This window comes from Humulus lupulus, chromosome 4, assembly GCF_963169125.1.
Source record: "Humulus lupulus chromosome 4, drHumLupu1.1, whole genome shotgun sequence".
Classification (NCBI taxonomy): domain Eukaryota; kingdom Viridiplantae; phylum Streptophyta; class Magnoliopsida; order Rosales; family Cannabaceae; genus Humulus; species Humulus lupulus.
Window position 1 is genome coordinate 245,491,258 of NC_084796.1, and position 27,723 is coordinate 245,518,980.

The 27,723-nt window shown below is 35.4% G+C and overlaps 1 protein-coding gene across 1 annotated transcript; it reads right to left on the minus strand.

Moving 5' to 3' along the window:
• Positions 1 to 6,418: 6,418 nt before the first annotated feature.
• LOC133831536 (glucan endo-1,3-beta-glucosidase, basic isoform-like) lies at positions 6,419 to 8,198 on the minus strand. Its single transcript, XM_062261886.1, has 2 exons — positions 8,016 to 8,198; positions 6,419 to 7,559 (listed from the first exon to the last, which is right to left on the minus strand). The coding sequence occupies exons 1-2, from the start codon at positions 8,116 to 8,118 to the stop codon at positions 6,616 to 6,618; spliced, it is 1,047 nt and encodes a 348-aa protein (XP_062117870.1). The 5' UTR covers positions 8,119 to 8,198; the 3' UTR covers positions 6,419 to 6,615.
• Positions 8,199 to 27,723: the final 19,525 nt, after the last annotated feature.

Below are 27,723 nucleotides of genomic sequence, written 5' to 3' on the forward strand. Positions count from 1 at the left end.
TGAGAAAACAAGCTTTTCTCGTTTTCAATTTTCTTAACAAATTTTGGATATACATTTGAATTTAATTTTAAAAAACAAACTACCAATCACTAATTATAATGGGTCCCACTAATTTTAAGTATTTAAAAATAGAGCTGTAAATGTGGGCCGCCCGGCCCGGCCCGGCCCACATTTTTCATGCCTCCGGTAAATTCGGGCCGGGCCGGGCCAGCCCGTGTAAGAAAGTGGGCCGGGCCGGGCAGGCCCGCATAAAAATATATAGGCCCAGCACGGCCCACAAGCACGGCCCACACGGGCCTCGTGCTGGGCCGGACTGGGCCCAGATCGTGCCAGCCCATTTTTTAAAATGGGCTTTTTTCGTGCCCTAAAAATGGGCCTCAAGTCAGCCAAAATCTGGGCCTAATTGGAGCCCACTTTTTTTTACTTGTTTTACTTTTTACATATATATATAATTCGAGCCCACTTTTTTTCCTGTTTTACTTTTTACATATATATATGTGTATATTTACTTAATTAACACAATAAAAATTCCAAATTTAAAAATAAAAATAAAATAAACATTGCCTCATTAAAAACTTTACCAAGAAAAAGTTTAAGAAATAAAATCTATAAAAATAGTATGATATTTTTACATACTATAAACAAATTATGATATAATAATATTTTTTTTATTTATTTGAGTTTAATTCGGGCTTTTTGTGTGCCGTTCTATCGGGCTTTTTATATTCGTGCTTACGTGTCGTGCTTTCGGGCTTGTCGTGCCGTGCCGTGCTAAGCCCGTGTCGTGCCCGTGCCTGGCCCGAGCCCATATTTTTTCGTGTCGTGCCTGGCCCAAGCCCATATTTTTTTGTGCCGTGTCGTGCTCGTGCCTTCCGGGCTCGTGCCGGTTTTGTGCCGTGCTCAAAAGCCCGGCCCGTATTTACAGCTCTATTTAAAAACATAAAATTGGATCCCAATAGGATACCAATCAGACCCTTAACCATTGTTGGGTATCCATTATATATGGAGATATTTGCAGCATAAGTACCCAATGTTTGAGTTTTGTACGCGACATAGACTCAATGTTTATTTTTAGTGGCAATAGTACCCAAAGTCAGTAAAAATGTAACTCTGTCAGCCTCTTCCGTTAGGTCTCTGTTTCGTGATGACTGGACCAACACGTGTCACTTCGTGATTGGTCCATCTCAATAATATTTTAAAAATAATTATGATTTGGACCAATAAAAACGTGACACGTGTCTGCCTAATCAGCTCATTAACAGATCTAACGGATGAGACTAACAGAATTACACTTTTACTGACTTTGGATACTATTGCCACTAAAAATAAACATTGGGTTTATGCCGCATACAAAACACAAATATTGAGTACTGACGCAATTATCCCTTATATATATAACCTTGCTTTGTTTTGCAGGAAAGTTCAATGTAAACACTTTTGTTTCATATGGTGTGGAGGCAACCATATGGAGGATATTAGCCATGCTCTTTGAGGCTGCAAAGCAGTGACTTGGATTGGTGCTTTGAGACCTTTCAAAATTGATGACTGGAAATGATTTTGAATTATTTGTTGTGATCTCATGGAAAATATGGCAAGAAAACCCTCACTGACTGTGACATATTGGAGTGGAGTTGGAACTATCTAGCTAGCTTCATGAGTTTCACAAAGAGCATGGTGTGGAAAACAAGGCTGCAAGGCGTGGAGGTGGGACTGCTTGTTGGATTCCCCCATGAGATGAATCAAGTTAAGATGAATGTGATGTGGAACTCAACTGTTAACCAAAATACATGATAATATTGCATATAATGTGAAAAATAAATAGAAAAAAGATCTATAATATTTTTTTTTTAAAAATTACTACAAACTAATTCATATAACAAAATTACACTTTGTAGATTGAGTCTAGTATATCATCACACTATCTTCTTAAAAAAGTTAATATGCCAGCAACTAATCACTTTTGGCTTTACCCAAATGAACTGATCACTTTTGGTTTTATTCCCAATGAACTGAACACTATGTCCAACTTCTATCACTTTTTACCCCCAAAGAGCTGAACACTATGTCAAACTTCTATCACGATTGACTAAATGAGTAGACTTTTAAGTCCCAGTGAATTGAACACTATGTCCAAATTCTATCACGATCACTTCTATCAGGACTGACTTAGTAAGTATACTTTTAAGTCTCTAAATGTTGTTGTTTGTGGAATATTTTGAAGTCTATAGTAGGATAATATTTATATAATTTTTGGTGTGTATTAGGAGAAAAAATTCTACCCTTTTATATATTTGAAATGATAAATGATGGAATTTCACATTTACAGCTTGAATTGGTAAATAATAGAGCTTCACTTTCCATGTGGGACTCCAAAATATCCCCATTTACAATTTCTTATTCACATGTTTAATCAAGTTTCCATTATAAATTTTGGCATTCTCAAACGACACTCTTATTTCCCTAGTCGAAGGCCAACCAGTCTTCGAAACGACAATCTCCGAAGACCCTCCCCAAATCTAAGTAAACAACATTTAGAATTTCATAAAAAAAATATATATTATATTTACATTCCAAGAATATATAAAGACACTCTATTAATTAAAAAAAATTAATTTTTAAAATCATTTCTAACACTTTTTCACTATATTTTTTTGGCTTTCTTTAATTTCATTTTTTGTAAATTTCAATAATTTTCTTTTATATTATTTTCATTATTTTTTTTAAAATCATGTATAATTTTTTAGAAAAAAACTATTATTTTAACAAGTTTTTATATATTTTTTGTTTTAATTTTTTTTATTTAAATATTTAGAAACCTATATAATTTATAGTTAATAAAAACGTAACCTTCAAATATAGTTCCCATACATGTAATATTGAGCATTTAAAGAAAATAATCAAACATAACAAATAAAATAAAAGAAAATATCTATAATATGCCAATATTATTAATATAAAAATTGCTACAAATTAAATCAAATATTTTTAAAGCACACTTGAGCAAGCACTAGAACACTTTCACACACAATAACTATACAATAGAAGCATTTCCTTTTTATTAGATATACTATACAATAAAAACATTTCATTGCTTGTAAGAATAAATGATGGAGTTTTGAAATGGTAAATGAAGAAATGATGGAGCTTCACATTTAAAGGTTTGAAATGGTAAATGGTAGAGCTTCAGTCTTCATGTGTACTCCAACTTATCCCAATTTTACCACCAAAATATCCCCTTTTTCATATTCTCATCTTAAATTATTAGGTGACAATTTCTCATTTACCTAATACGGATTTTGGGCAAGTAAATAATCAAATTTGATGTACTCTCATAGGAGATCACAAATTTACACAAAACATTTCACTAATTTATATGGGGACTCACTCAAAAGTTTGCCACAAAATGACTAAAAATTAGTCCTACACACAAAATTTTCAACATAAACAAGAAAGATGGCAGCTGAGAAATTGAAGGCTGATTGCTTGCATCCAAGAGGAGTGCTCAATTCAAACTGAGACAGACAAAATTAATTCGGTCTCTCATTTAGTTGCCAACGATATGCTTTAATCAAAAAACAAGAGACTCCCTAGTTGCCTATCAGGCTTGTTAGGCCTAGCTATTCCTTAGATGTTTCCTTTGCTGGTTTTGCTCTTTATGTAATCAACTTCATTTCAAAAAATAAAAAATAAAAAATACAATATCACAATTTATATATATTTTAAAGTAAATATACCAAGATTAAATGCACATTTGAATGAAAACAAAATTGACATTAAAACGTTTGCATATAATTTATACCCCACTGGTGAAGAAATATATATCCAAAGAAAATAACTTAGAAAAGTCAACACTTCATTCATCAACAGCTGTAACTCTCCCGCTGTTAGGATCAAAATACTTGGACCTATGCGAATTCTTTTCAGTTCTTGGACTTGGCTTACAAGTGGGGCTAGCTCAGTTATGTCTTTTTGTGTAATATATATATATATATATATATAAATATATATTTATATTTATATAGAGAGCGATTAAAACACATTTTTTTTTTTTTACAATATCGGTGCATTTTTTTTTTTATTTACGACATCTAGATAAATATAATTCTAAATTTTTTATATGATGGTGTAAATTATAGCTATCTAGAACATCCTACATTTTTTTAAGAAATTCATAATAAATTATGATACTGAAAACATGGTTCAAATAGCTTGTTATATATATGCTTATTTTTTTTGTATACGCATATAAAAGTTAATTGTTTGGACTTTATTTTCGACATTTTAAATTATTCAAAATTTTTTAAAAATTTACAAAGTGTCTTAAATGATTACAATGTACACTGTCATATAATAAAAATTAGAAATAAATTATTAAATTGTAAAAAATACAAACGACTGCACCAATATTATAAAAAAAATAAATGCCTTATAATCGATGCCCATATAAATATCAACATTCAAATATGTATTTTAGTTAATGGACTATGATGGATTGAAGAAAATTTTGCTAATTGCAATAGAGACCAGTCTTACGTTTTGTCTAACCTCATGTTTTGATAGGTCCTAAAATCCAGTGGCTGGCTCATTATTACTTAATCACTAGAGGAGCCATCCATGCATTGAAAATTTTTGTCTTACTCGTAAGGCTTTTCACATGGCTGTATACGAAGGGTTTATGGAAATTTTTTTTTGTCTTTTATACTTGTGATAAAATAAATGCAGTCTCATGTCAAGAGCAACCACATCTTGCTTACTAGTCAAAATAAAGAAAATATCTTCTTTATTTTTCAGATTTGCACAACTTAGAATGTTAATGGGTGTTTACATTTTACAAGTAATTAAAGGCTGATTTATATATAGAACAAAATTACACATATATAGCATTTCTAAATTTACAAGATCAAAAGAGACACATGATGATGACCTTTTTATGATACCAAATCATATTGAATCTACAACTGCATCTATCCAATGATGGAGTTAGGGGGACTAGGGTCGCTATGCCCCTAACATTTTTAGCTATATTTTTCTACAATGTATTTTTATACTACAACAAAAATAAAATCAATTTTAGGGGCGACAACCATTAAAGTTGTATTGACGTGTCGCCCCTAATAAACTATACATAATGGTATACATTAGGAACGCTAATGGGTCGCTCATAATATTTCAATATCAGAGTTGTTTGCGTCGTCCTTAAAAGTTGAGATGTCGCCCCGAATTTTTTTTACATGTGACATAACTTTTGGTTGATGTGTTGCCCTTAATATGTCACCAGTCACTCCTGATAATTGATTATTAGGGGTGACGTGATGTCACCCCTAAAACCATTTTATTTATAAAAAAATAATAAAATTATTTTAATAATTAGAAAATAATTAATTAAAATTTAAATGATTGAAAATAAATATATTAAAAAATATATATTATATTAAATATTCAAATTAGATCATTAAGATAACAAATATCCATATTATTAATATAATGTAACAACCATCGAGTTGAGCATGATTTTCGAGTTATTTTTCAGTTCTAATGAAACTCTGAAATCTGTAAAAAATGACTTTACTCGATTGTTGCTCGATGGTGCTCGATACCAACTCGATGGGGCCTTCTAAATCAAGATTTTCATGAAAAAATTGACATTGCTCGATGGTGGTTCAATGGTTACTCGATGGTGATTCGATGCAATTATTGTACGACACATAATTTTTCAATTAGGTGTCCATTTGAAGTGATTTTTTTTTAGATTTACAAGTTTTAGATGTTCACATACACATTTTCAAAGTTTAGAACTTGAAAACATACCAAAACATATATTGAACATGAGGTATGTTTTGCATTTTTTTTTTCAAGATTTATATTTCTCAAATATGTATATACAATTCTCAAACGTGTAGATCTTGAAAAAATACAAAAAAAAAAAAAAAATCACTTCAAACGGATACCCGAGTGAAAAATTACGTATCTTGCAAGAATCACATCGAACACTATATTGAACCACCATCGAGCAACATTGATTTTTTAATGAAAATTTTGATTTTGAAGGTCCCATCGAGCACCATCAAACTACGTTAATTTTCTGCAGATTTCAAAGTTTCAGATCTGAAAAAAATTGCAAAAAAAACGAAAAAATCATGCCTAGATCTGTTCGAAATGCAGTTTTTTAGTGTCCTACGTGAAAAATACTTGTCATTACATTGATTTCTCTTATATTTTACTTTACCCAAAAAAAAAATTTTCTAGAAAGAGAGTTGAGAGGAATGTGTTAAGGGAGAGAGAGGGAAGAGAGAAGAGAGAGAGAAGAGAAAGTAGATGAGAAAAATTATAGAAGGTGTATTTTCCATATTGTCAACCGATTTGACATTTTTTTGAAATTATTAGTAGACTTAGCATTTTTTTAATTCACGATACGTCATTAACAATAAAACTCAAATTTCCCTTTATTTATCGGAGTTAGCCAACATTGTTTTTTCCATGCTGACTTCTCACGTGAACTTTTATATTATTATTACATGTAAATAGGATCATATAAAGAAGCAAGTCATGAACTTGGTCCTTATTACACAACACACATCAAGTACGTACTTAACACAATAATCCTTACCACACTTATTATTTCAATTTAATATTGTATTTGGGCTGTTTGTTGGGGAAGAAAAGTCCCCAATGCTTCTCATATTCAGGGGTCTTTTGATTCTCATTGAACATGGCAAACAAATAAGTCTCTATAGGCCTCCCTGGTCTCTTCGGAGTCCCTCCCTTCACATGTTGAATCAAGTTTCCATTATAAATCCTGGCGTTCTCAAACGACGTCGCTGTTCCCCCAGCCGAAGGCCAACCAGTCTCCGAAATGACAATCTCCAAAGACCCTCCGCCGGACTTCTCCAGAGCTGCATACACAGCATCCAAGATTGCATCAAAAAGATTTCGGTACTCATTTTGACCGTCTCTCACCACAACCGACTGGGATCTGAACAGAGCATAGTCAAGAGAAATGTCCTTGGTGTTACCAATGTAACTAAAGTAAGGGTACAAGTTGAGCAACAATGGTGATCTGTTGTTCACCAAGAACCGGATTACAGGGTTCATTATAGGCCCAAAGTCGGACCTAAAAGAACCTTTAGAAGGTGGGAAAGACTCGGCAAGGATTCCAGTGTGGACCGAGGTCGAGACCTTGATCCGACTCCCAAGCCCAGCGGAGTTGATAGCGTTTTGGATCCTTTCCATGGCCGGAACGAGAAACTGTGCAGCTCTATCAGAGGGGTTGATTATGTTTCCCACGGCGATGTACTTGAACTTTACGTCGTTGTAGTTTCTGACGTTGTTTTGGATCCACCTGTCAGCTGTTGATTGGCTGTTAGCGATACCTTCGAGTTCTTCGTTTGGGACACCAAGCATGAGCTCAATGTTGGTCCCTCTCAGAGCTTGAGAAACGGCGTCGTTCTGACCGTACAGTCTCATTCTTCGGATGTTGTACTGTCGGTAGAGATTCACAACTTCTTGCGGAGGTGGCAAGTTGTTGCCCAACAGTCCGTAGCAAACTCCAATTTGGGCAGCTGCATATACATGTTTAATATTATGAATTTTATGTGTAATTTTGTTTATAATAATTGATGCAAAAAGAAAGTACTGTAAATAAAACTTTCATTATAATTTTAAAATAAACACATCAATAAAAAGAGAATTACTAAGGGATACCATCGATGCCTAACACCACAAGGAGGTCACGTATTGTTATTGATGCAATTCAATATCGGACTCACATAATTGAATTTAATAAGTTTAATGAAATATCGCTAACCCATTATGAGGTGTCATCTTGTGTGGTATTTGTTACCTTGATAAGGTGTCAAATAACAACACTCTAATAAAAGTATCCTCAATAAATAATAAGTAATAACTGATTTTGATTCATTAATTTGATTAAAGACCAATCATATTATGATGACATGGTGGTGAATACATAAGAAGAATTACATAGTAATTAGAGAAGGAGATGACGAGAGATTGACCTGTTGTGTCTAAAGTTGACATAAGCAGCAGCCCAAGTAGGAGCATTGTGGAAATGGCCATGCATAAATTATTGGCAGCTGCATGGGAATGCATCTTGGCCATATATATTATAGTGATGAGATGAGAGAGAGCTCTTTCTCTCTATAAATTAATAATAAAGTTGGTATTTTGCTAATCAAATTTTGGTTATTAGAACTGATTTGATCAGCAGCTCCTTTTATAGTCGAAAATTAGAGATTTACTATTGTGCATGCACATGCATATCTAGACTTTTGGAGATACGTCCAAAACGTTTTGTAGCACTCCATAAAAGTTGACTCATTTGAACCAAGCTATAAAATATCGATTAGATAGCCCTACTCACAAGGTAATTGATTAAGATATATATATATATATAATATATTATTTTGCAAATTGATATTATTTTTGTAACTTTTGCAAAATAACTTCCTAAATAGGATGTCGAAAATTTTCAACAAAATGTTTGGAATTTATTTTTAATAAGGTGTGTTGAAGGTTGTTAATTAGAATGTTTGGAATGCTATTTCGTACAAAGTTATCAAAATCTATTTATTGTTTTCTATATATATATATATATACTTTTAATGGTTACCATTCATAGATGATTACTTTAATATTAAGTATGGGATTAAAATCAATAGTCCAATATTTATAGTTGTTATTTAATATTTATAAAAATAAATTTTAATTTTTTCAAATTTTTAAAAGAGTTATTTGATAAAAAAAAAACATATATTTATTATAAAAATATAATATTGTAAATTTTTCATTTTTCAAAAGTATGTCAATTTCTAAATATAGTTAGCGTCTCTCATTGGTTGGAAACAATATCAATTATGACAAAAAAATAATAATTAAATTCAAAATTAATGTAGAAAAAAAATTATTTGTTATTAACTTACTATACCAAATTACTATGTTGCATGTTGATCAAGATATTTGGTTTATAATTTGGATAGTTAGCACTACTTCTCAAGTCTAAGAATTTGATAGTTGTAAATAAAAGTTACAGTTCTTTTATTGAAATGAAAAGATTAACAATGGATCTCATGTTAGAAACAAAAAGGAAATTTATAAAAGGAATTGATAGTATTAACGACATTAATATAGTTATTAATTAATACAAGATTGAGGTACACAAAATATCGTTAGAAATGATAAAGCTTTCTTGTGCAATGATTTTGACTAAAAAAAGGGCCAGAATATATTAAATGGTTTGAGAATGGAATAAAAGTTAGAAACAAGTATATTACTAACAATCTTTTAAATTATATCAATTTTTGTATCAATGAGTTATTTTGTGGTTGTGAAAGAATTTTTTCTTTTTCAGAATTCACTATAAAAAAGGAGTCTTTTGCCGGCGCAATTGCCGACGCAGTTTTGCGCCGGCAAAGAATCGCGTCGTATCTCCGTCGCTAATTTCACTTTTTTCGACCCAAATATAATGCGCCGGCAATGGCCTTTTTTGGCGACGAAAAAATACGCCGGTAAAAATATTAATGCGCCGGTAAAAAAATCTGTCACGATATTGTGGAAAACACTTTTAGCGGCGAAATAATGCGCCGGCAATAGTTTAATTTTTTAGTGGCGCATTTTTGCGCCGGTAAAGGTGTATATGTGAAGTTAAGATTGAAACTTTTTGCCGACGTAATTTTGCTCCGGTAAAAGTATTTTTAAAATAATAATTTTGATTAAATTACTAATATTATTTTCAATATATTAATATTAATTAATAATTTTCAATTTTAATATATTAATAATTATTTAATTTTTTAGTAATATTATTTAATTAGAAATAAAATTAAAATTAAAATTAAAATTTTATAAATTAATAAATAAAAAATTACAACTATTAATATTTATTGTCTCCACCAAACATGAAAATATAAAAGTAATTTAGTAAAATAAATGTCTCATAAATTAAATTTTAAATAAATAGAAAAAAAGTTCTACAAATGAGTACTGGCCGCCTCATCATTCCCGCCCCCGTCAGCATCATCGTCCTCGTCCGAATCCTGGTCTGGTAAGTCAACAGTAAAACCAGGAGCCAATTGACCAACCTGCTTCAACAAAGCATTGAGCAGGAGATCTTGACGCCGTTGACGACTCTCAAGTTTAGTCACATGCTTCTTTAGGTTCTGATTTTCTAGCATAATGTCCTGATTTTGCTGCAAAATGGTGTCCACTTCAGGTGGCAATTGCCCGGACATTTGAGAAGTTGACGAAGATGTTGTCCTCTTTGCGCCAATTGCCTTCAACCTAGGCAACCCCCCAAACCCTTTCTTATAACGCGAGCGGGGTCCAAGGACATCCGTGACAATATCCATATCAGGCGGGAAATGACCGTCGACATTATCGCCGACACAAGAAGCAGCAGATGATGCAGGGGCCGTACTCTGCGATGCTCGACGTTCGGTCATCTCATTCTGCACAATAAAAAGCACGTATTTCGAATTCCAATATAACATTATTTGAAAACCTAACTTATAAATTTTTAATATAACAACATATAAAATATAACTTTATTATCTATCTGCCAACATCCTATCATTAATGACTGCAGACCAGTGATTGAAAAAGAATGTAATTAATTTTGTTCCCGTATCAGGGAGCAAGTGGGCTAAAGTAAATTTGGTCATGAAAATCCATTTCTGATTGAAAATCATGAAGATATTATTGATATATACGGTAGGTGCAGTTAATTCCATTAATGGGGAATTTACGTCTCCAAACATATACATCAACTACATTTGCATGTTTTTCAATCGGAAATGGATTTTCATGACCAAATTTACTTTAGCCCGCAAGCTCCCTGATACGGGGACAACATTAGTTACATTCTTTTTTTATCTTAGTCCACAATCATTAATCATAAAAATATTGGCACATAGATTATAAAGATTTCATTGTTAAAAATTTAATTAATAATTACTAATTGACAACAACCAATTACTAATTAATATTTATTAATTATTTACTAAACTTTTTTAAAGTTAAATGATCATCAATTAGTTAAGGTTATGCAACTTACATGTTTTGTCGCCGCTGCATCACTAATCCACTTATCCTTCTTCTTGTGCAGGTGCTCGAATGTGTCGATCATGCTCGGGAGCTGGCCAGTAGATGGGTCCATCTAAAAAAACAAATTATTTAAACATTGTGACATTTATAATATTTTCGTAAATGTAAGGATATAAGTTATTATAATTTACGTGATCATAAACATGGGCAACGATGGATTTGGAACCGTGTCCTCCTGGTATGGTCATTTTAGCTTGAGCTTCTTTATTTTTCTTCGATATACACTTCAAAAAGAAAACAGTACTCATTAATCTAAATTGTAATTTTATAATTAAAAATTAATGTAAAATCTACGGCATACCTGGTGAGAATCAGAAGCCCAAAAATCACACAAAATTGCCCAATCAGAAGAAGTAATCGACACAAAAGGTTTTGACTTCGCTCTCTCATTGTCCACCTCTCCTCCAACATCTACCAAGTGTTTCTTCATCGTGTGGCGCCAATCAGTCAGATGTTTTTGCATCTGTCTTACCATGGCATCGTTGATTACTGGATTGTCTTCTGGATAAATGAATTTTTCCTAAAATCACAATTAAAATTGGAATTTGTTAAAATATTATGAAGATAGACAAAATATTTAATAACGAGTTATTAAAGGTTTAAAGAATGCTTACAGATAGTCTCTTTCGAATAACTTCGATATCAGCTGGTTTTACTTGTTCCCAAGCTAGTGTAGTTGGGGGTACGGTGCTACGCAAATAACGAGCCATGGAATTGTTGAACCACTTGCCGTACTTTTGAATAGCTTTTCCAGTTTCTTTATCAAACTCTACTTTCAAATGACTAACTTTTTTTATGGCCAGCTCCTTCTCGATATTGGCACCGTAATAAGCTCCCCTGCCTCTCTTGGAGCCACCACCTGTGTCATTACTTGTTTCGGCTATTCTACATTAAAATATTCATTAATTAACTAATTCAAATTATGTATGTCTGTTGTTTTTTGTTATAAAATTAACATTTATTCATTATGGTATTTCCAAACCTACCCTATTCCGACCTAGTGGATCCCTTGGAGATAGTAAGGAGTCATGTACTTCTCCTCAGTTTTTTAAAATGTTTCTCAAACATTTTAAAAAAATGAGGAGCAGTACATGAATACATTATCTATCCCCAAGGCATCCACTAGGTGCATCACTATTGTTTTTTGTTATTGAATTAACATTTTATTACTTATTGTCTTTCCCAACCTACCCTATTCCGACCTAATAGATCCCTTGGAGATAGTAAGCAGACATGTGCGACTACCCATTTTTTCAATATATTTCATCAAATATATTGAAAAAATGAGTACCAGTACATGAATACATTGACTATCCCCAAGGCATCCACTAGGTGCATCACTATTGTTTTTTGTTATTGAATTAACATTTTATTACTCATTGTCTTTCCCAACCTACCCTATTCCGACCTAATAGATCCCTTGGAGATAGTAAGCAGACATGTGCGACTACCCATTTTTTCAACATATTTCATCAAATATATTGAAAAAATGAGTACCAGTACATGAATACATTGACTATCCCCAAGCATCCAATAGGTGCGTGTGTACCTATATCTGATACTATCATTAATTAATGATAATAAATAAAGTTTTCATTGAATTAAATAAAAAGTTACATACACTTGTTTAAATTACATATCACTGTCCTCATCATCACTAACTACAACATCACTATCACTATCACTATCAACTAGAACATTTTCGTCATCCTCATCGTCTTCATACTCGGCCAACGTGTCGTCTTCAAATTCAACTTCATCATCGACAACAAATTCATCTGAACCTTCGCCAACCAAATCATCAACGTTGTGCACTTCAGTGGCATTGACATCAACCCAATCATACTGAAGATTATCAAAAATTGGAAGTTCTACCCACAACTGAAATGAAGAAGAATTAACTTCTTGCAATATTGGTATATCATTTGTGGTCTCAGTATCATCAACATCGGAATTTGAGAAATCCCATACATTCCTTGGAATGTATTCATTAACGAGCCTCCAATCATCCCCATTTTTCACATCTCGAAGATAATACACCAACTTCGCTTGAGATGCGAGAACGAAAGGATCATCTTTATAACATTCTTCTTTCACATATACGCTCGTAAAATTGGATTCCACTTTAATTCTACTTGTATTGAACCATCTACACTTGAATAGGACAACACTGTAACCCATCAAGTAGGACAATTCAATTACTTCTTCCAAAACTCCATAGTAGTTCACTCCTTCCTCACTTGGGACCATTACACCGCAATTTTGTGTTTTAAGCTTCATATCACGACCACGAGTCACAAATTTCACACCATTCACTATCATCCCTGGATATGAATACACGGTGCCGTTTGATTTGTTTGCGAGAGCATACAATTCATTATTCACTTCAGTAGGTGTTGACTCATGCAAACCGTTCACCTATCAACATTAACATTGAAAGTTAGTTTTGGATTGACTAAGTGGGGTTTCAGAAAAGAATTGACTAATATACATACTCTTTCTTTGAACCACTGAGGAAAATCAGTTTCTTGTTGAACTTCAAGATTCGAGCCCCCCCGTCTTCTTAATTCATCCATATGCTCACTACAAATGAACAAAAAAACTATGATTTTGGCATTTACTCGGTATATAAACCAAACATCATTATTGAAAAAATACTAGAAAACACACCTAAGGTACTCCTTAATTTCGGCACAATTGTTCAAGATATACCACTCAGCCTTTTGCTTTAACTGCGGATTGAGGAGCATACTTGATTTCTTACCAAATGGACGACCAACAGCCTTATAAATAGAATATTCCCGATTTGGTTGGGATTCAACGCGATCGTCATTCCTCTCAGGTCGATTGAATCGAGTCTCAACCCCCCGCAGGTACATTGAGCAAAAGGTTAAAGCCTCGTTTACCACGTAAGCTTCTGCGATTGAACCTTCTGGACGTGCACGATTTCTTACATACTGTTTATAAACTCCCATCGAACGTTCAATGGGATACATCCACCTAAAGTGCACGGGACCGCCAAGAATTGCCTCTTTCGGAAGGTGCAAAACCAAATGCACCATAATGTCGAAAAATGCTGGAGGAAATATCATTTCCAACTTGCATAAAATGGTGATAATGTCTGTCTCCATCTTCTCAAGGTATTTCACATTCAAAGTCCGTGCACAAAGTTTTTTGAAAAAACCGCACAACTCAATAATTGGCTTCCGAACTTCCGGAACCAAAAACGACCTAATTGCGGTGGGCAACAACTGCTGAAACAACACGTGGCAATCGTGTGATTTCAACCCAGTTATCTTGCCATCATTGACATTGACATTCTTCGAAAGGTTTGCAGCAAAACCGTCCGGGAATTCAACTGACTTCACAAATTCACAGAAAACTCGACGCTCCGGGACACTGAGGGTGTAACTGGCGTGCGGTTTCTTCCACTTGTTTCCCTCTTTGCAGAGGTGGAGTTTTTCCCTAATTTTCATGTCTGCTAGATCAAGTCTTGCCTTGTCAGTGTCTTTAGATTTTCCCTCTAAGTTCAACAAAGTTCCCAAGACACTGTCTCAAACATTCTTCTCAATGTGCATTACGTCCAAATTATGCCTCAACAATAACTCCTTCCAATAATCAAGCTCGAAAAATATGCTCTTCTTCGACCAATTAAGTTCAATCGGAGCCCTTTTGCGTTTCACACCACCAAATTCTTTGTGTTTCCCAGGATGTCTAATCAGCAAATTCTCTAATTGCTTCAACACATCATCACCGGAGTAATGTTTCGGTGGTGGCCTGAGTTCCCTGTTACCGTCGAATAGTGCTCGTTTGCTCCTCCATTCATGATCCATATCAATAAATCTCCTATGGCCAATGTATGCAATTTTACTTCTAATCCCTACAGAGGAAGTTTCTTCATTGCATGTGGGACACGCCTTGTACCCTTTTGTGCTCCACCCAGACATCATAGCATAAGCTGGGTAGTCGTTAATGGTCCACAAGATTGCTTGTAACACCCTGGTTACCCCAGAACAGTTACGGTGAACGGTGAACCAGAAATTTGACCCGCTACCCGAGTCCTTTGGTTAAAAACGTGATCTAGGTACCATTAACAGGTTAAGGTGAAAAACCAACAAAAAGGAAAGGGTACATTTTACTAAGTAAATAAACTGCTCATGAGCCTTTTAAAATGTTTACAAGTAGTTCAAGTTACAAAAGAGTTGCTACAGTTCCAAATATACAAACTCCGCCGGCCTAAGCGGCGAAAATAGGGTAAACCCCTAGTCCCTCTGAGAACTCTTTGACCGTGGCAGTCAAGCGGCTCTGTATGTACATTACATCGCCCAAGCTCTCCACTCAAGGCTGGCCAAGCTTTTCCTTTCCTTTACCTGCACCACAAAGCACCCATGAGCCGAGGCCCAGCAAGAAAACACAATATAGCATGATATAATATCAACAATAATCATAGTCATTCCCTCAGGACTATCAGTCCAACAAATAGGTGACAATAGCCAAAAGTCACAATAATGAGCATCGCTCCCTCTAGCCATGTGACGATATGGTCACCAGGGCTTAATCGATAAGTGTTTCATTTATAAGTTTGTTTAGGACAGGTGCAAGGTGACTAGTCACCAATATAACCTTCCTCACGACTCTATAGTCGAAACTATGGACAACGTCCCTTAGCCTTGTGACAAACGGTCACCGGGGTCATATACCTTGGCTATAATCATCTGGTCGTAGACCAGGCAAGCGCTTATAAGTTTCTCGACCCTAGGGTCGGTCAGGCATTAATGCTATAGAGCCATTCAATGCATAATTCTCGACTTTAGAGTCGGTCCCTGACTAGTCAGTGTCTCAAGCAGGTAATCAGCATTCACTAGCACTTAATATGTGCAATCCATGTCCACATATATCAACCAGCATGCCTCAAATATCAAATCATACATGCCATATACCTGTACAGGGTGCAACTATATTCATACACTGTTTTCTTACCTCTGGTTCGAGTGAGTATTATAATATGAACGACCCCTGAGAACGATCAACCTTTAAATTCCTCGACGGTCACCTGGTCATAACCAAAATATAGGATTCATCAATAAAAATGATAACCAAGGGTTCCCAAACCAAATCCCAGCCCCCGAGACATCAAATACTACCCAACCGGGTACTAGGTCCAACCCCGAGGCCTATGGTTTGAATCCCCAAGCTAAAAACCTTATTTTTAGCAAAATTGGCTCTAAGGGCCGCGGCCCTCCCTGCTTTTGCGCCGCGGCGCGCCTCCAGACAGAGAGGCTCCCTGCCTGCCAAACGCCAAGGGCCGCGGCGCTCCCCTGCTGCGCCGCGGCGCCCATCCCAGAATGGCTAAGTCGGCCACACGAACCAGTTTTCTCCCTGTGCGTTTTTCCTCTCAAACCAGTCCCTCAAACCATCTTAAAACCTCTTCCTAACCCATAATTGAACCCCCAAACAACACCCTTAGCTTACTCACATCAAACCCCAAACAAACCAACACCAAAACCCCCTTTGATTCTCACTTCCCACATCAAACTCCATGAATCAAAAGCTAGAACAAAAATAGAGCTTAATTTGAATTCAATGGTCAATGCTTACCTTAGAACCTGTTTTGAACTTCCCACACAAGCAGAACCAAGTCTCCAACCCAGCCCTAAGTTCCTTTAGCTTGAATCCACAACTAGAGCTCCAAAACCTCAAAGAAGCAATGAAGAGGGTGATGTACGGGAATGGAGGAGGCAAAACTCTGTTTTTCTCTGTTTTATTCCACAGCCTTCAGCCACTAAACCTTATATATATCCTCCCCTAAAAAGACCAAAATGCCCTTGTGACATCTAAAGCCTTTCAAACTACTCTAGGGGTAAAATTGGTACTTCTAGCTTAACCCGTTAATTATAATTAACGCTTCCCAATTCCCGCTAATCTCAATATCCTCAAACTCAAATATTTCATAACCCGTTACCCTAAAATCCCCGGTAACGCTATAACCTTTAATATCACCCCGAGACTCACCCCGAGCCCCGAGCTCAAATCTGTTATGACCAAACCGATAATCACGTTAACGATCGTCTCATGTCGGAATACTCGAACCAATCCACATTATAATGTGGTCTCACAATATATCATTATCACACATACAAATATACAATTATACCCTCGACGGGCCAGATTACCATAATACCCCTGTAAACAAATGTGGACTCACAAGCATACATTTAACATCATATAATAATATAATTCTCATACACATGCATAAACACATTTAATGGCATAATTAAACAGTTATGGCCCTCCCGGCCTACTAAACCAGCCATTAGCCACAATAGGGAATCCGGGGCATTACATTGCTGCACGCATATTGAACAAGGTACTATTGTATGCATCTCTTGTCTCGACACCATTCATCCATAACTCCTTCAACTCGTCAACCAAAGGTCTCATATAGACATCGATATCTTTTCCAGGTGAAGAAGGACCTGGAATAAGAATAGACAACATTAATGACTATTGTTTCATGCACTTCCACGGCGGCAAGTTGTATGGGACAAGTATCACAGGCCACATGCTGTAAGAGTTGCTCATGTTCCCAAAAGGATTGAAACCATCTGTAGCCAACCTAAGCCTAACATTTCGAGGTTCGGCTGCGAAAGATGGGTACAGCTCATCAAGGTGCTTCCACGCCTTACTGTCAGCGGGGTGCCTCATCACACCATCTTCCCTTGGCCTTTTAGAATAGTGCCATCTCATATCCTCTGCAGTATATCTGGAACTGTATAGCCTTTTCAATCTCGGCGTCAACGGAAAGTACCGCATGACCTTATGGGCCACTTTCTTCCCGTTCCCACGATTATCTTGCCAGCGACACTCACCACAAACCGGACACAATTCCAAATTCGCATTCTCCTTCCAAAACAGTGCACAGTCATGCTTGCAAGCATCGATGGACTCATATCCCAATCCAATACTCCGCAACTTTGCCTTCGCCTCATAGTTAGACTTAGGTAAAATTGTTCCGTCAGGCATAGCGTCGAATAACAATTCCAGCAAACCATCAAAGTAATGATTGCTGCACTTGTTAATTACTTTGAGATGCATCAGCTTCACCAAGAAGTTCAACGCGGAATACTTTCGGCAACCCGGGTACAGTTCACTTGACATCTCCTTAAATAAATTGTCATACTTGTCGCGATGTTGAGGATCATCTTGGGGAGGATCATTATAGTTTCCAGCGGGAACGTCATCTTCAGCGTAAACATCCTCCAGGATATCCGCTATCTCATCTCTATCATGATCTCGTACCACAGCTGGTGGCGACGGCAGCGCCTCTCCATGGTAATGCCACACTTTGTAGGACTGTACGATGCCATTGTTGAATAAATGCATCGAAATTGCATTTATAGGCTGAAACTTAACATTCCCACATTTCTTGCACGGACAGCGAACCAAACCCCGATCGTTCAACTGATTTTTGGCGATATCGAAGAACTCCTTAACACCATTTCTATACTCCAGAGACCAACGATTCCTCGCACTCATCCAGCTCCTGTCGCTCGCCATCTTTAAGCGAAATAATTAAGAAAATATTAATAATTGTCTTAAAATGAGGGAAATGATAGTCAAAGTATTTCATGACTGTTTGTCTCCCTAATTATCACTAACTGATAATAATATCCTATCCCTGGCAAAAATAATTATTTATAGAGATATTCGCGGCTAAATTACTCAAACTTACAACTTACTAACACTTACATGACACGTGACACCACATGATTGGTACACATTATTATTATTTTAAATAATTTTTCATAAAAAAAATCATTTTATATTTTTATTTTTTTTTAAAAAATCCAATTTATTGTTTTCCAATTTAAAGGTAACAAAAAATATTTTTTTTTTCATTTTTTACAAAAAAAAAAAAAAAAAAAAATCAAATTTGCTGCTTTTAATCAATTATTTAGGATTAAGTAAAAAAAATATTTAATCTTAAATTATTGCTTAGATTTTAAACAAAATTACTTAATCTTTAATTGCAAACAAGTAGACAAAATGATAAATAGGAAGATTTTAATAATAATAATAAATTAAAAAATTTGATGATATTAACAATATAAAATTAAATTTAAAAAAAACATGTATTTTTCATACTTAATCTTAAGTTGACAAAAATTTTGATTTTTTTTTAAAAAAAATGTAAATTTTACTTTTTTGTTAAATTAAAAAATAAATTAAAAATTATTTTAAGAATAATAACAATGTAGATCAATCATGTACTGCCACGTGTCCGTTGACTAATCAACTTTAACATTTACTTATTTATTACTTTTAATTTAAAATTAATTTAATTATACATTAATCTCCATTTTGTAATTTTTTATTAAATTCTTCAATTTGTATTGGATTATTTACTTAATCAATAATAATTTTATTATATTTATATTTTATTAAATCATTTATATTTTTAACTTTTTCAATTACAAAACATCTAATATTAATGTTAAAATTAATTATTAATTATTATGATTGGTAATTTTATTTTATTTAAATTATAGTTAAAAATTATTTTTCTGATGAATTTTTAATTATACTTAAATTTTTATTTAATTAATTATTAAACTTTTATTAATTTTACTAACCCCAACAAAATTTGGGCAGCATAACGACTATATTTCAAACTATCCCAAAAATTGAAAAACCTACAAATTAAACACATATATAACCAGAATATTCCCAGAGCAATATACAGAACATTCTCATAACATGCACAACATAAACCAAGATTAATAACATATATCAAATCTTTTTATATCATTTTATATCAGTAACATCAAAACAATTTATTTAATAAATATTTATAAACAAATAATATTTAATATAAAAAATATAATATATATTTTTTTAATATACATAATCTAATCTGTTTTTTAATATACATATTAAGCATTAAAATTAAAAAATATACATACTCCAATCAAATTTTTTTAATAAATACTAAAATCGTATTTTATTTTTCATTATTAATCTCATTTTTATAAAACTACACATATTTATTTATTTTTTTAAAAGAAAAATATAACTATAATACCAAATATCACACACATATATTTATATTAATCAATTTTCTAAAAAAATTTAACATTAAATAAACATATATACACACACATTTACACATATACATAAACATATATATATAAACACATTTACACATATACATAAACATATATCATATGCATATATATAAATATATATATATTCAGATATATAAACATATATATATATATACCGATATATAAAAACATATACATATACTGATATATATAAACTGATAAATATAAATATATATATAATCAGATATATATATATATAACGAAATAAATATATATATAAACCGAAACATATATATATAAACTAACATTTTTAGTCTTATTTTACCGAGAGGAGCTACACACCTGTTTATATTAGGGAGAGAATAACAAAAAAAAAATACAATTACAAAACAAAATATAGAGAAAAAAATAAAAAAATGTTAAAAATACCGAATACTAACCATGAGAGATAAGCTTCACTAACCTTGAGAGAGAAGCCACGGTGGGATTATGGCTCACGGTGGTCGGAGAGATTATCACAGAGGAGAGAGAGAGAGAGATGCTTTGTTTCGAAACTGTAAAACTGAAATGGGGAAGAAGGAGGCTCGGGCGGCTGGTTATATCGTTATAACTTTTGCCGGCGCGTTTCGTTGCGCCGGCAAAAGTCTAAAACTGCGTCGGCAAAAGTGTTTAAGTAAACCCTAAAATAAAATGACGTCGTTTTAATTATCTCGACTTTTGCCGGCGCGTTTTTGCACTTTTGCCGGCGCAACTAAACGCGCCGGCAAAAGTATGCCAACCTACCTTATTTCAAACGTGTGAAAATTTAAAAAGCACGTTGACTTTTGCCGGCGCGTTAGGTGAAATGCGCCGGCAAAAGTTTATATGTTTTATTTTGAAAATCTGGCATTACTTTTGCTGGCGCAACCCCGAATTGCGCCTGAAAAAGTCAACTTTACCGGCGTAAAATTGCGCCGGCAAAGGGTTTGATTTTTGCCGGTGCAATTCACGAATTGCGCTGGTGAAAGTGATTTTATTGCGCCGGCAAAGAACTGGTTTCTTGTAGTGATTTATGAAGAATTTTTTTACTGAAAAGGGTAATAAGATAAACCACCTTTTCATTTTGGTGAGATATTTGCTACATAACAAACGTGGTATTATACTTTTCAATGTCTTAAGTTGGAACTAGCTGGAACGATGAGTATATATCTTTGATTGTTATTATACTATTTACAGTAAATAGTAATAATGAACGTATTTTATTACTGTCAAATTTAATGTGTAATAATTGATAAAAGAAAATGATATAAATGTATAATTATAATGTACATATTTATATAATGTTGAAAATATATATAAAGTTATTTTAGAAATCTAAATTAATAATTAATAATTAATTTTATTATGCATTTTTAGCATTTATAAGATAATGTTAAAACAATTATTACCATTCGGAGACATATTTTCTAATTGCGAGAAATATTATGATTTATTACAATGTGTAGTTTATTCTTATTTATATATTTTTTTTAAATTGGAGCTAAATTTTTTTATGACTATATATAGTTATTCTAATATAGAGTAACACTTTATTGATGTTTTATTATAATTTGTTGGTTAACATATTTTTCTACATTTTAAACCGTTTACTATTTCTTGTCCTAAAATGGTAAGTAGTTTGTTGCAACTTGTTACCCTTCTATAGGAACAAACTTGGCATACTCTGAAGTTGTGAAATATATAAATTAGTAATTATATAATTTATTTAGTCTTTATTAGGTTGAAATTTGGTTTATTATTGTTTTATATATTATGGTCAAATTTTCTTGAGTTTTATTTAATAAAAAAAGGAACTTAATCTATGTGCTCATATCTATCTCACACGAAAGAAAACAAAAGAAAAGAAAAGAAAAGAAACAAAGTAGTGCCAAACAAAAACAAAGCCATGAAGCCAAAGAAGACTGTTATTTTGTTGGCGGCCTGGGCGGCATTCCAGTCTTGTACTCCCACCAAGACCATGACTTGGCTATTTTGTTAGCATGGGAGGCTTGCGATGAAGCTCCAATAGAGAGTGAAGATTAGCCAAGTCATGGTATTCCGAGCAGTAACATGGGTCACATGAAATTTTCCAAGTGGCCGTCAGCTTACAAAAGTAGTCGAATAGTCAGCTTTTACAAGTTGTTCGCCAATTGAAAATAGCCACATCAGTTCGAGAGAGCCGCTTAACCGGAATGACTAACATTTTTTTTTATTTATATAGGTTGATACATGGATATTAAAAATAAAGATAGACTTAAGAAAAGTGATAGAACTTGAACTAATATATAGAGAGGGCCAATACAAATTTATCCATCATTACTTGAGAGAATATAAATAGAATCAATTTATAATTTTCTGATTATGATACAAATTTAATTACCTAAAGAATGAGCTAAATTTGGGCATGTTTGACATTAATTGTTTTCTATTTTTTTTTTGTTTTCAAACTTGTGTTTATAGAAATGAGAACATATAAAAAAATTTGTAATATATAATGAGATTAAAGTAATGTGAAAGTAAAAGTGATGACAAATAAGGAGTGAGAAAGTAAGGAGATAAAATTTGAGGAAAGAGAAAATGATGAAAGAGATATTGAGAAGGGAGAAAATGATGTGAGAAAAAATGAGAGAGAAAGTGATGAGAGAAAACAATGAGGTATAGTAAATAATGAGAGATAAAATGATGAGATTATAAGTGATGAGAGAGAAAATGAGAAGAAAGAAAATGACACTACTACAAAACTGGACTTTCTCGACACCCAACCACGACAGTCAACTCTGTTGACAATCGTAATTTCTTAGCAGGACTCTACGTCGACAGTTAAATATTTGTTTATTTTGAATATTTCTAACAAATATTGTATTTCTTGTATATATCTAACAAATATATTTTTTTCTTTCAATTTAATTGATTATTAAATTAATATTATTTCAATTTAATTGATTATTAAATTAATTTAAATAATTTCAATTTAAATTAAAATAATTTCAATTTAAATTAATATTATTTCAATTTAATTAATTATTAAATCAAATTAAAATAATATTAATTATAAATTTATTTAATTTTTTTTTTAAATGTGGGAGACTTCCCACGTCTCCCAATGGGAGAGGTGGAAAGTCAAATGTTGACTTTCCACCTCTCTCATTGGGAGACGTGGGAAGTGACTCACCTCTCCCAGTGGGAGACGTGGGAAGTGAGGCACGCCTCCCAATGGGAGACGTGAGATATATACCTACAATGACCCTAGCAACAACGTCTCACTAAGTGGGAGACATTGTAGACTTCCAATGTCTCCCAATTAAAGTCATAAAACCTCTATTTTGTTGTAGTGACACTAATAGCTAATAACTGTCACCGTTGCTTTTGATTGTCGCTATTGACCTCAACGCCGACAGTTAATTCTAGACTAACACCGACAGTTAAAAGGTGTTGCTATTGACCCTAATAACTGTCGACGTAGCCAACAACAACAACACATAATAACTGTCGGCGTAGCTACCTCTATGCCAGCATAGACAAATATGACAATTAGTTGACTGTTGACGTTATTCAATAGCAACAGTTAAAAGCTGTCTCGTTTTTGTAGTAGTGTGAGAAGAGAGAAAAAAATAAGAAGAGAGAAAGTGAAAGGAAGCAATGAGAGAAAAAACGAGGTTAATTATTTATACTTATAAAATTAATACAAATATAATATAATGCGATAGATATTGTAAAAGTTAATGTAATATATTATTTTTATTTATATTTGTAAAATTAATTAAAATGTAATATAATGTGTTAAAAATCCAAAATACTAATATGATACATTATATTTATATTTAGAATATGTACATAGCAGATATTAATTGATTTTATAATTTTAGATCATTAAGTATTCAATTTTTAGTGTATAAATTATAATTAAAAATGTATAACTATTTATAATATTGTTTATCCAAAAAACAACTGTTGATGACGTGGCAAGAATCTTCGACACGTGGCAAAGATGCTGCTCGCCTCTCGACTAGAGATATTTCTGTATGCGAAGTTCAAGTTTTATATACGACCAGTCTGGTCGTATACTCTATTTATTTATGTGTATATCTATACAGTTGTAATAATATCTGAGAATATCTCTTCATTATAACCTGAAGATCCGTTTATTAAGAAAAGATATGATTAATTGACTCTTGTAACCCTCCTTGAGTCTATAAATATACAAGAAATAGCTCAAGGGGGGATCCTTTGAACTATTTCCGAATTGCATTACTATTATCCATCGTTTGTATTGTTTTCTCCTTCTAAGGTCTGTGAAACTCAAAAAACCTTAGTTCTTTGATCACGCCTTTGAAGCTCAATATTAATAATAGTATCAAGTGGACGTAGGTCATTACCAATCACTGGGGCCGAACCACTATAATTCTTTGTATTCTTTACTTTCCATTAGATTGTTTTCTCAAGCATCGTACTATTTTCTTGTCGTATATTTGACTCCGTGTCGTTGACCAAAACGAGGGTCAACATTCTGGTGCTTTCATTGAGAGCTTGACAAATAATATAATGGAAAAAACTACTAAGACTGGACAGGCTGCCGCTGCACCATCCCAGCCTCCTCCCCCAAATGTAGCTGAAGACGAACCTCATTTGGAGTTTGATAAGGAGGAGTTGGATTCAAAGTCCCTGAAGGCAACACTGGGGATGTTGCAAGATGAGTTGGCCAATCTGAGGGCCAATCAAGAGAATGCTGCTGAGATAATGGTGCCACAACAAAGGGAGATAGAGCGCCAGCGCCAGCGCCAGGAGCTGAGCGAGCGGCAGGCGGAGATGGACCGTCGACAGAGAGATGCCATGGCAGCCCTTGAAGCAACCATCCAACTGGCTAGGAATCAGGCTGCACCAGCCTCCCAGCCAGATCAGCCACCAAATGGGCCACCTCAAAGGGGTCCCAATCCTAGTCCTCCGCTCCAGCCAGTAAGCCCTCAGAGGCCGGAGCAGCCACCTATGCCTCAGGATGATGTCCCACCTAGGGATCCTGAGCCACAGCCTCCGTCTCAGGCTGGTCGAGGCAATCCCCTGCGCCCAAGGCAGAATAGGGCCGGGCAACAGCCCCGCAACCCTAGACGCCCAGGGGATGAAGATTCACATCCACCAAGCCGGGGGCAGCGTCCTTCTAGCAATAGGAGGAACTCAGAGACAGGCTCTGCGGTCAGGGGCCCCCCACGGCATGACAATGCACGGGGACCCACCGACCAGTGCAGGCCTCCCCCTAATGCTCGGGGAATGCCAGCCTAATTAAGGAGGCAACAGAGGGAATAGTCGGTCGCACCATAGCCAACCACGGTTCAGAGATGGCCATGGCTACAATGAAGCCGACTCATGCAGAGGAAATGCTGGTTGGAGGAACGAAGAGAGAGGTGGAGGCAGGAGCCCCCCACCTAGAGAAGACCGACCAGCAGGACATAACACTGGGGGGCAGCCCAGGCAGAATAATGTCTTTAGTCAGCTCGGAGTCAGCGAGCAGCAGCGAAGAGACGATGATTTAAGGTATGTACTCAATGACCGCCGAGAAAGGCACAATGAGTACATTCCCCCGGCACCAGAGGCCCCAACAATTTCGGAAGCTGTTCAGGCTCAAATCGATGCCCTAAACCAGGCTGTTCAGCAGTTGGTCGGGGGGCGAACATCACACATTGAGTACAATCGGAGGAAAAGCACTCATTTCGTACAGAGGATTGCTGCGGCAAAAACCCCCAGTAAGTTCAAGATGCCAACACTACTGAATTTCGATGGGTTTGGAGACCTAGTATATCATGTCAACAAGTTTTTGATACAAATGGACATTCAGAAAGTCTCTGAAGATGCTCGCTGCAGGATCTTCCCAGCAACACTTTCTGATGCCGCCCAGGAGTGGTTCTTTAAGTTCCATCCTGCAAGTATAGTATCCTGGGAGATGTTCATGAAGGAGTTTTACGGACAGTTATATGCGGGTCGTGTGCACCCCACTGAGGCGAACCAATTGGTCGAGATACGCCAGAAAGAGGGGGAGCCCTTGAAGGAATACGTTCAACGCTTCATGCGAGCTGCAGCTGGAGCCAAGACTGTGGGCGTTGAAGGCAAGATGATGACCCTAACTGGTGGGGTTAGGCGCCATTCTCCCCTCTGGAGTAGCCTCAGAAAGCATGGGGTTAAAAGTACCCAGGGGTTTTTAGATCGAGCTGATCGGTACATCAAGCTCGAACACGCGATTTCCAATGAAGGGAAATCGTTAGCAAAAGACAAGGGGCCCAAGGAAGAACCCGCCAAAGCTGCCAACGGGTCGAAGCCCAATGGCAACGTCAAAGGCAACGAGAATGAAAATGGTAAGAATGGTGGAAAGCAGGCGAGCAACGAACCCTCGACCTTTGAGAGTAAGCGCCCTAAAGGTAATCGGTATGAACCGAGATTAACCAATTACATTGCCCTTGTTGAAAGCCGAGCCGAGGTCTACCAGGCGACTAGCTCAAGCGTGCCCTACAAACGACCCGCACCAATAAGGAAAGATATCTCCAAGAGAGATTCAACAAAGTTCTGTCATTTTCATAACGACTACGTGCACGACACAAATGAGTGTAACCAGCTGAATGACGAAAATGAGTTCCTGATAAGACAGGGACTTAAGAAGATATGTGCGAGCTGCGGGAGGTTCTCAGCGAGAGGCTCAAGGTGGCAACGAGTCAGCGCCTGCACGCCAACGCTCGCCACCTTTACAGCCAGCTTCCGTGGCAGGTACCCTACTCACCGTCTGCGGAGGCCCACATCTTGCAGGAGATAGTGGGAAAGTGAGGGAACGATAAGCTCGAACCCTACGCCACGACCAGGACATCGAGATGATGAGTATTGAGGATCGAGCACCAAAAAAGGCTCGAATAGAGGAGGAACTGATCACCTTCTCTAACGACGACGCCCGGTACATGCGATTCCCACACTCCGATTCGCTGGTCGTGGACGTACAATTCGCGAACATGATGGTACAAAAGGGTGTTGGTCGATACAGGAAGTTCGGTCAACATCTTGTACAAGTCTTCGCTGGAAAGGATGAAGTTGTCCGTGAAAGACCTGGAGCCGTGCAACCAAACCATTTATTGTTTTTTCGGAGAAGGGCTCGCCCCAGTAGGGTCAATTAGAATCCCAGTCACAGTAGGCACTGTACCTGATAATAGGACATTACTCACTACTTTTATAGTATTTGATTGTCCTTCAGCGTACAACGCTGTGATAGGGAGACCAATTCTGGTCGACCTGCGAGCCGTCACCTCTATATGGCACCTCGCTATGAAATTCCCAACGGACGCAAGGGTAGGATGCGTGTTGGGAAACCAGAGGGAAGCGAGGGAGTGCTACAACGCCTCGATCACCAAGGCAAATAAGGGTGTATCGAGAGATTCCACCGGAAAGGAGTTGCAAATGGCAACTGATGTTCAGGCCCGCTCAGGTGATAATCTCACCAAATAGGGCGTTGCCC

Coding starts and splice junctions, on each gene's coding strand:
- LOC133831536 (XM_062261886.1), bottom strand. CDS start 8,118: ATGGCCAAGATGCATTCCCATGCAGCTGCCAATAATTTATGCATGGCC. Junction 7,560..8,015: donor GTCAACTTTAGACACAACAG/GTCAATCTCTCG, acceptor ATGTATATGCAG/CTGCCCAAATTGGAGTTTGC.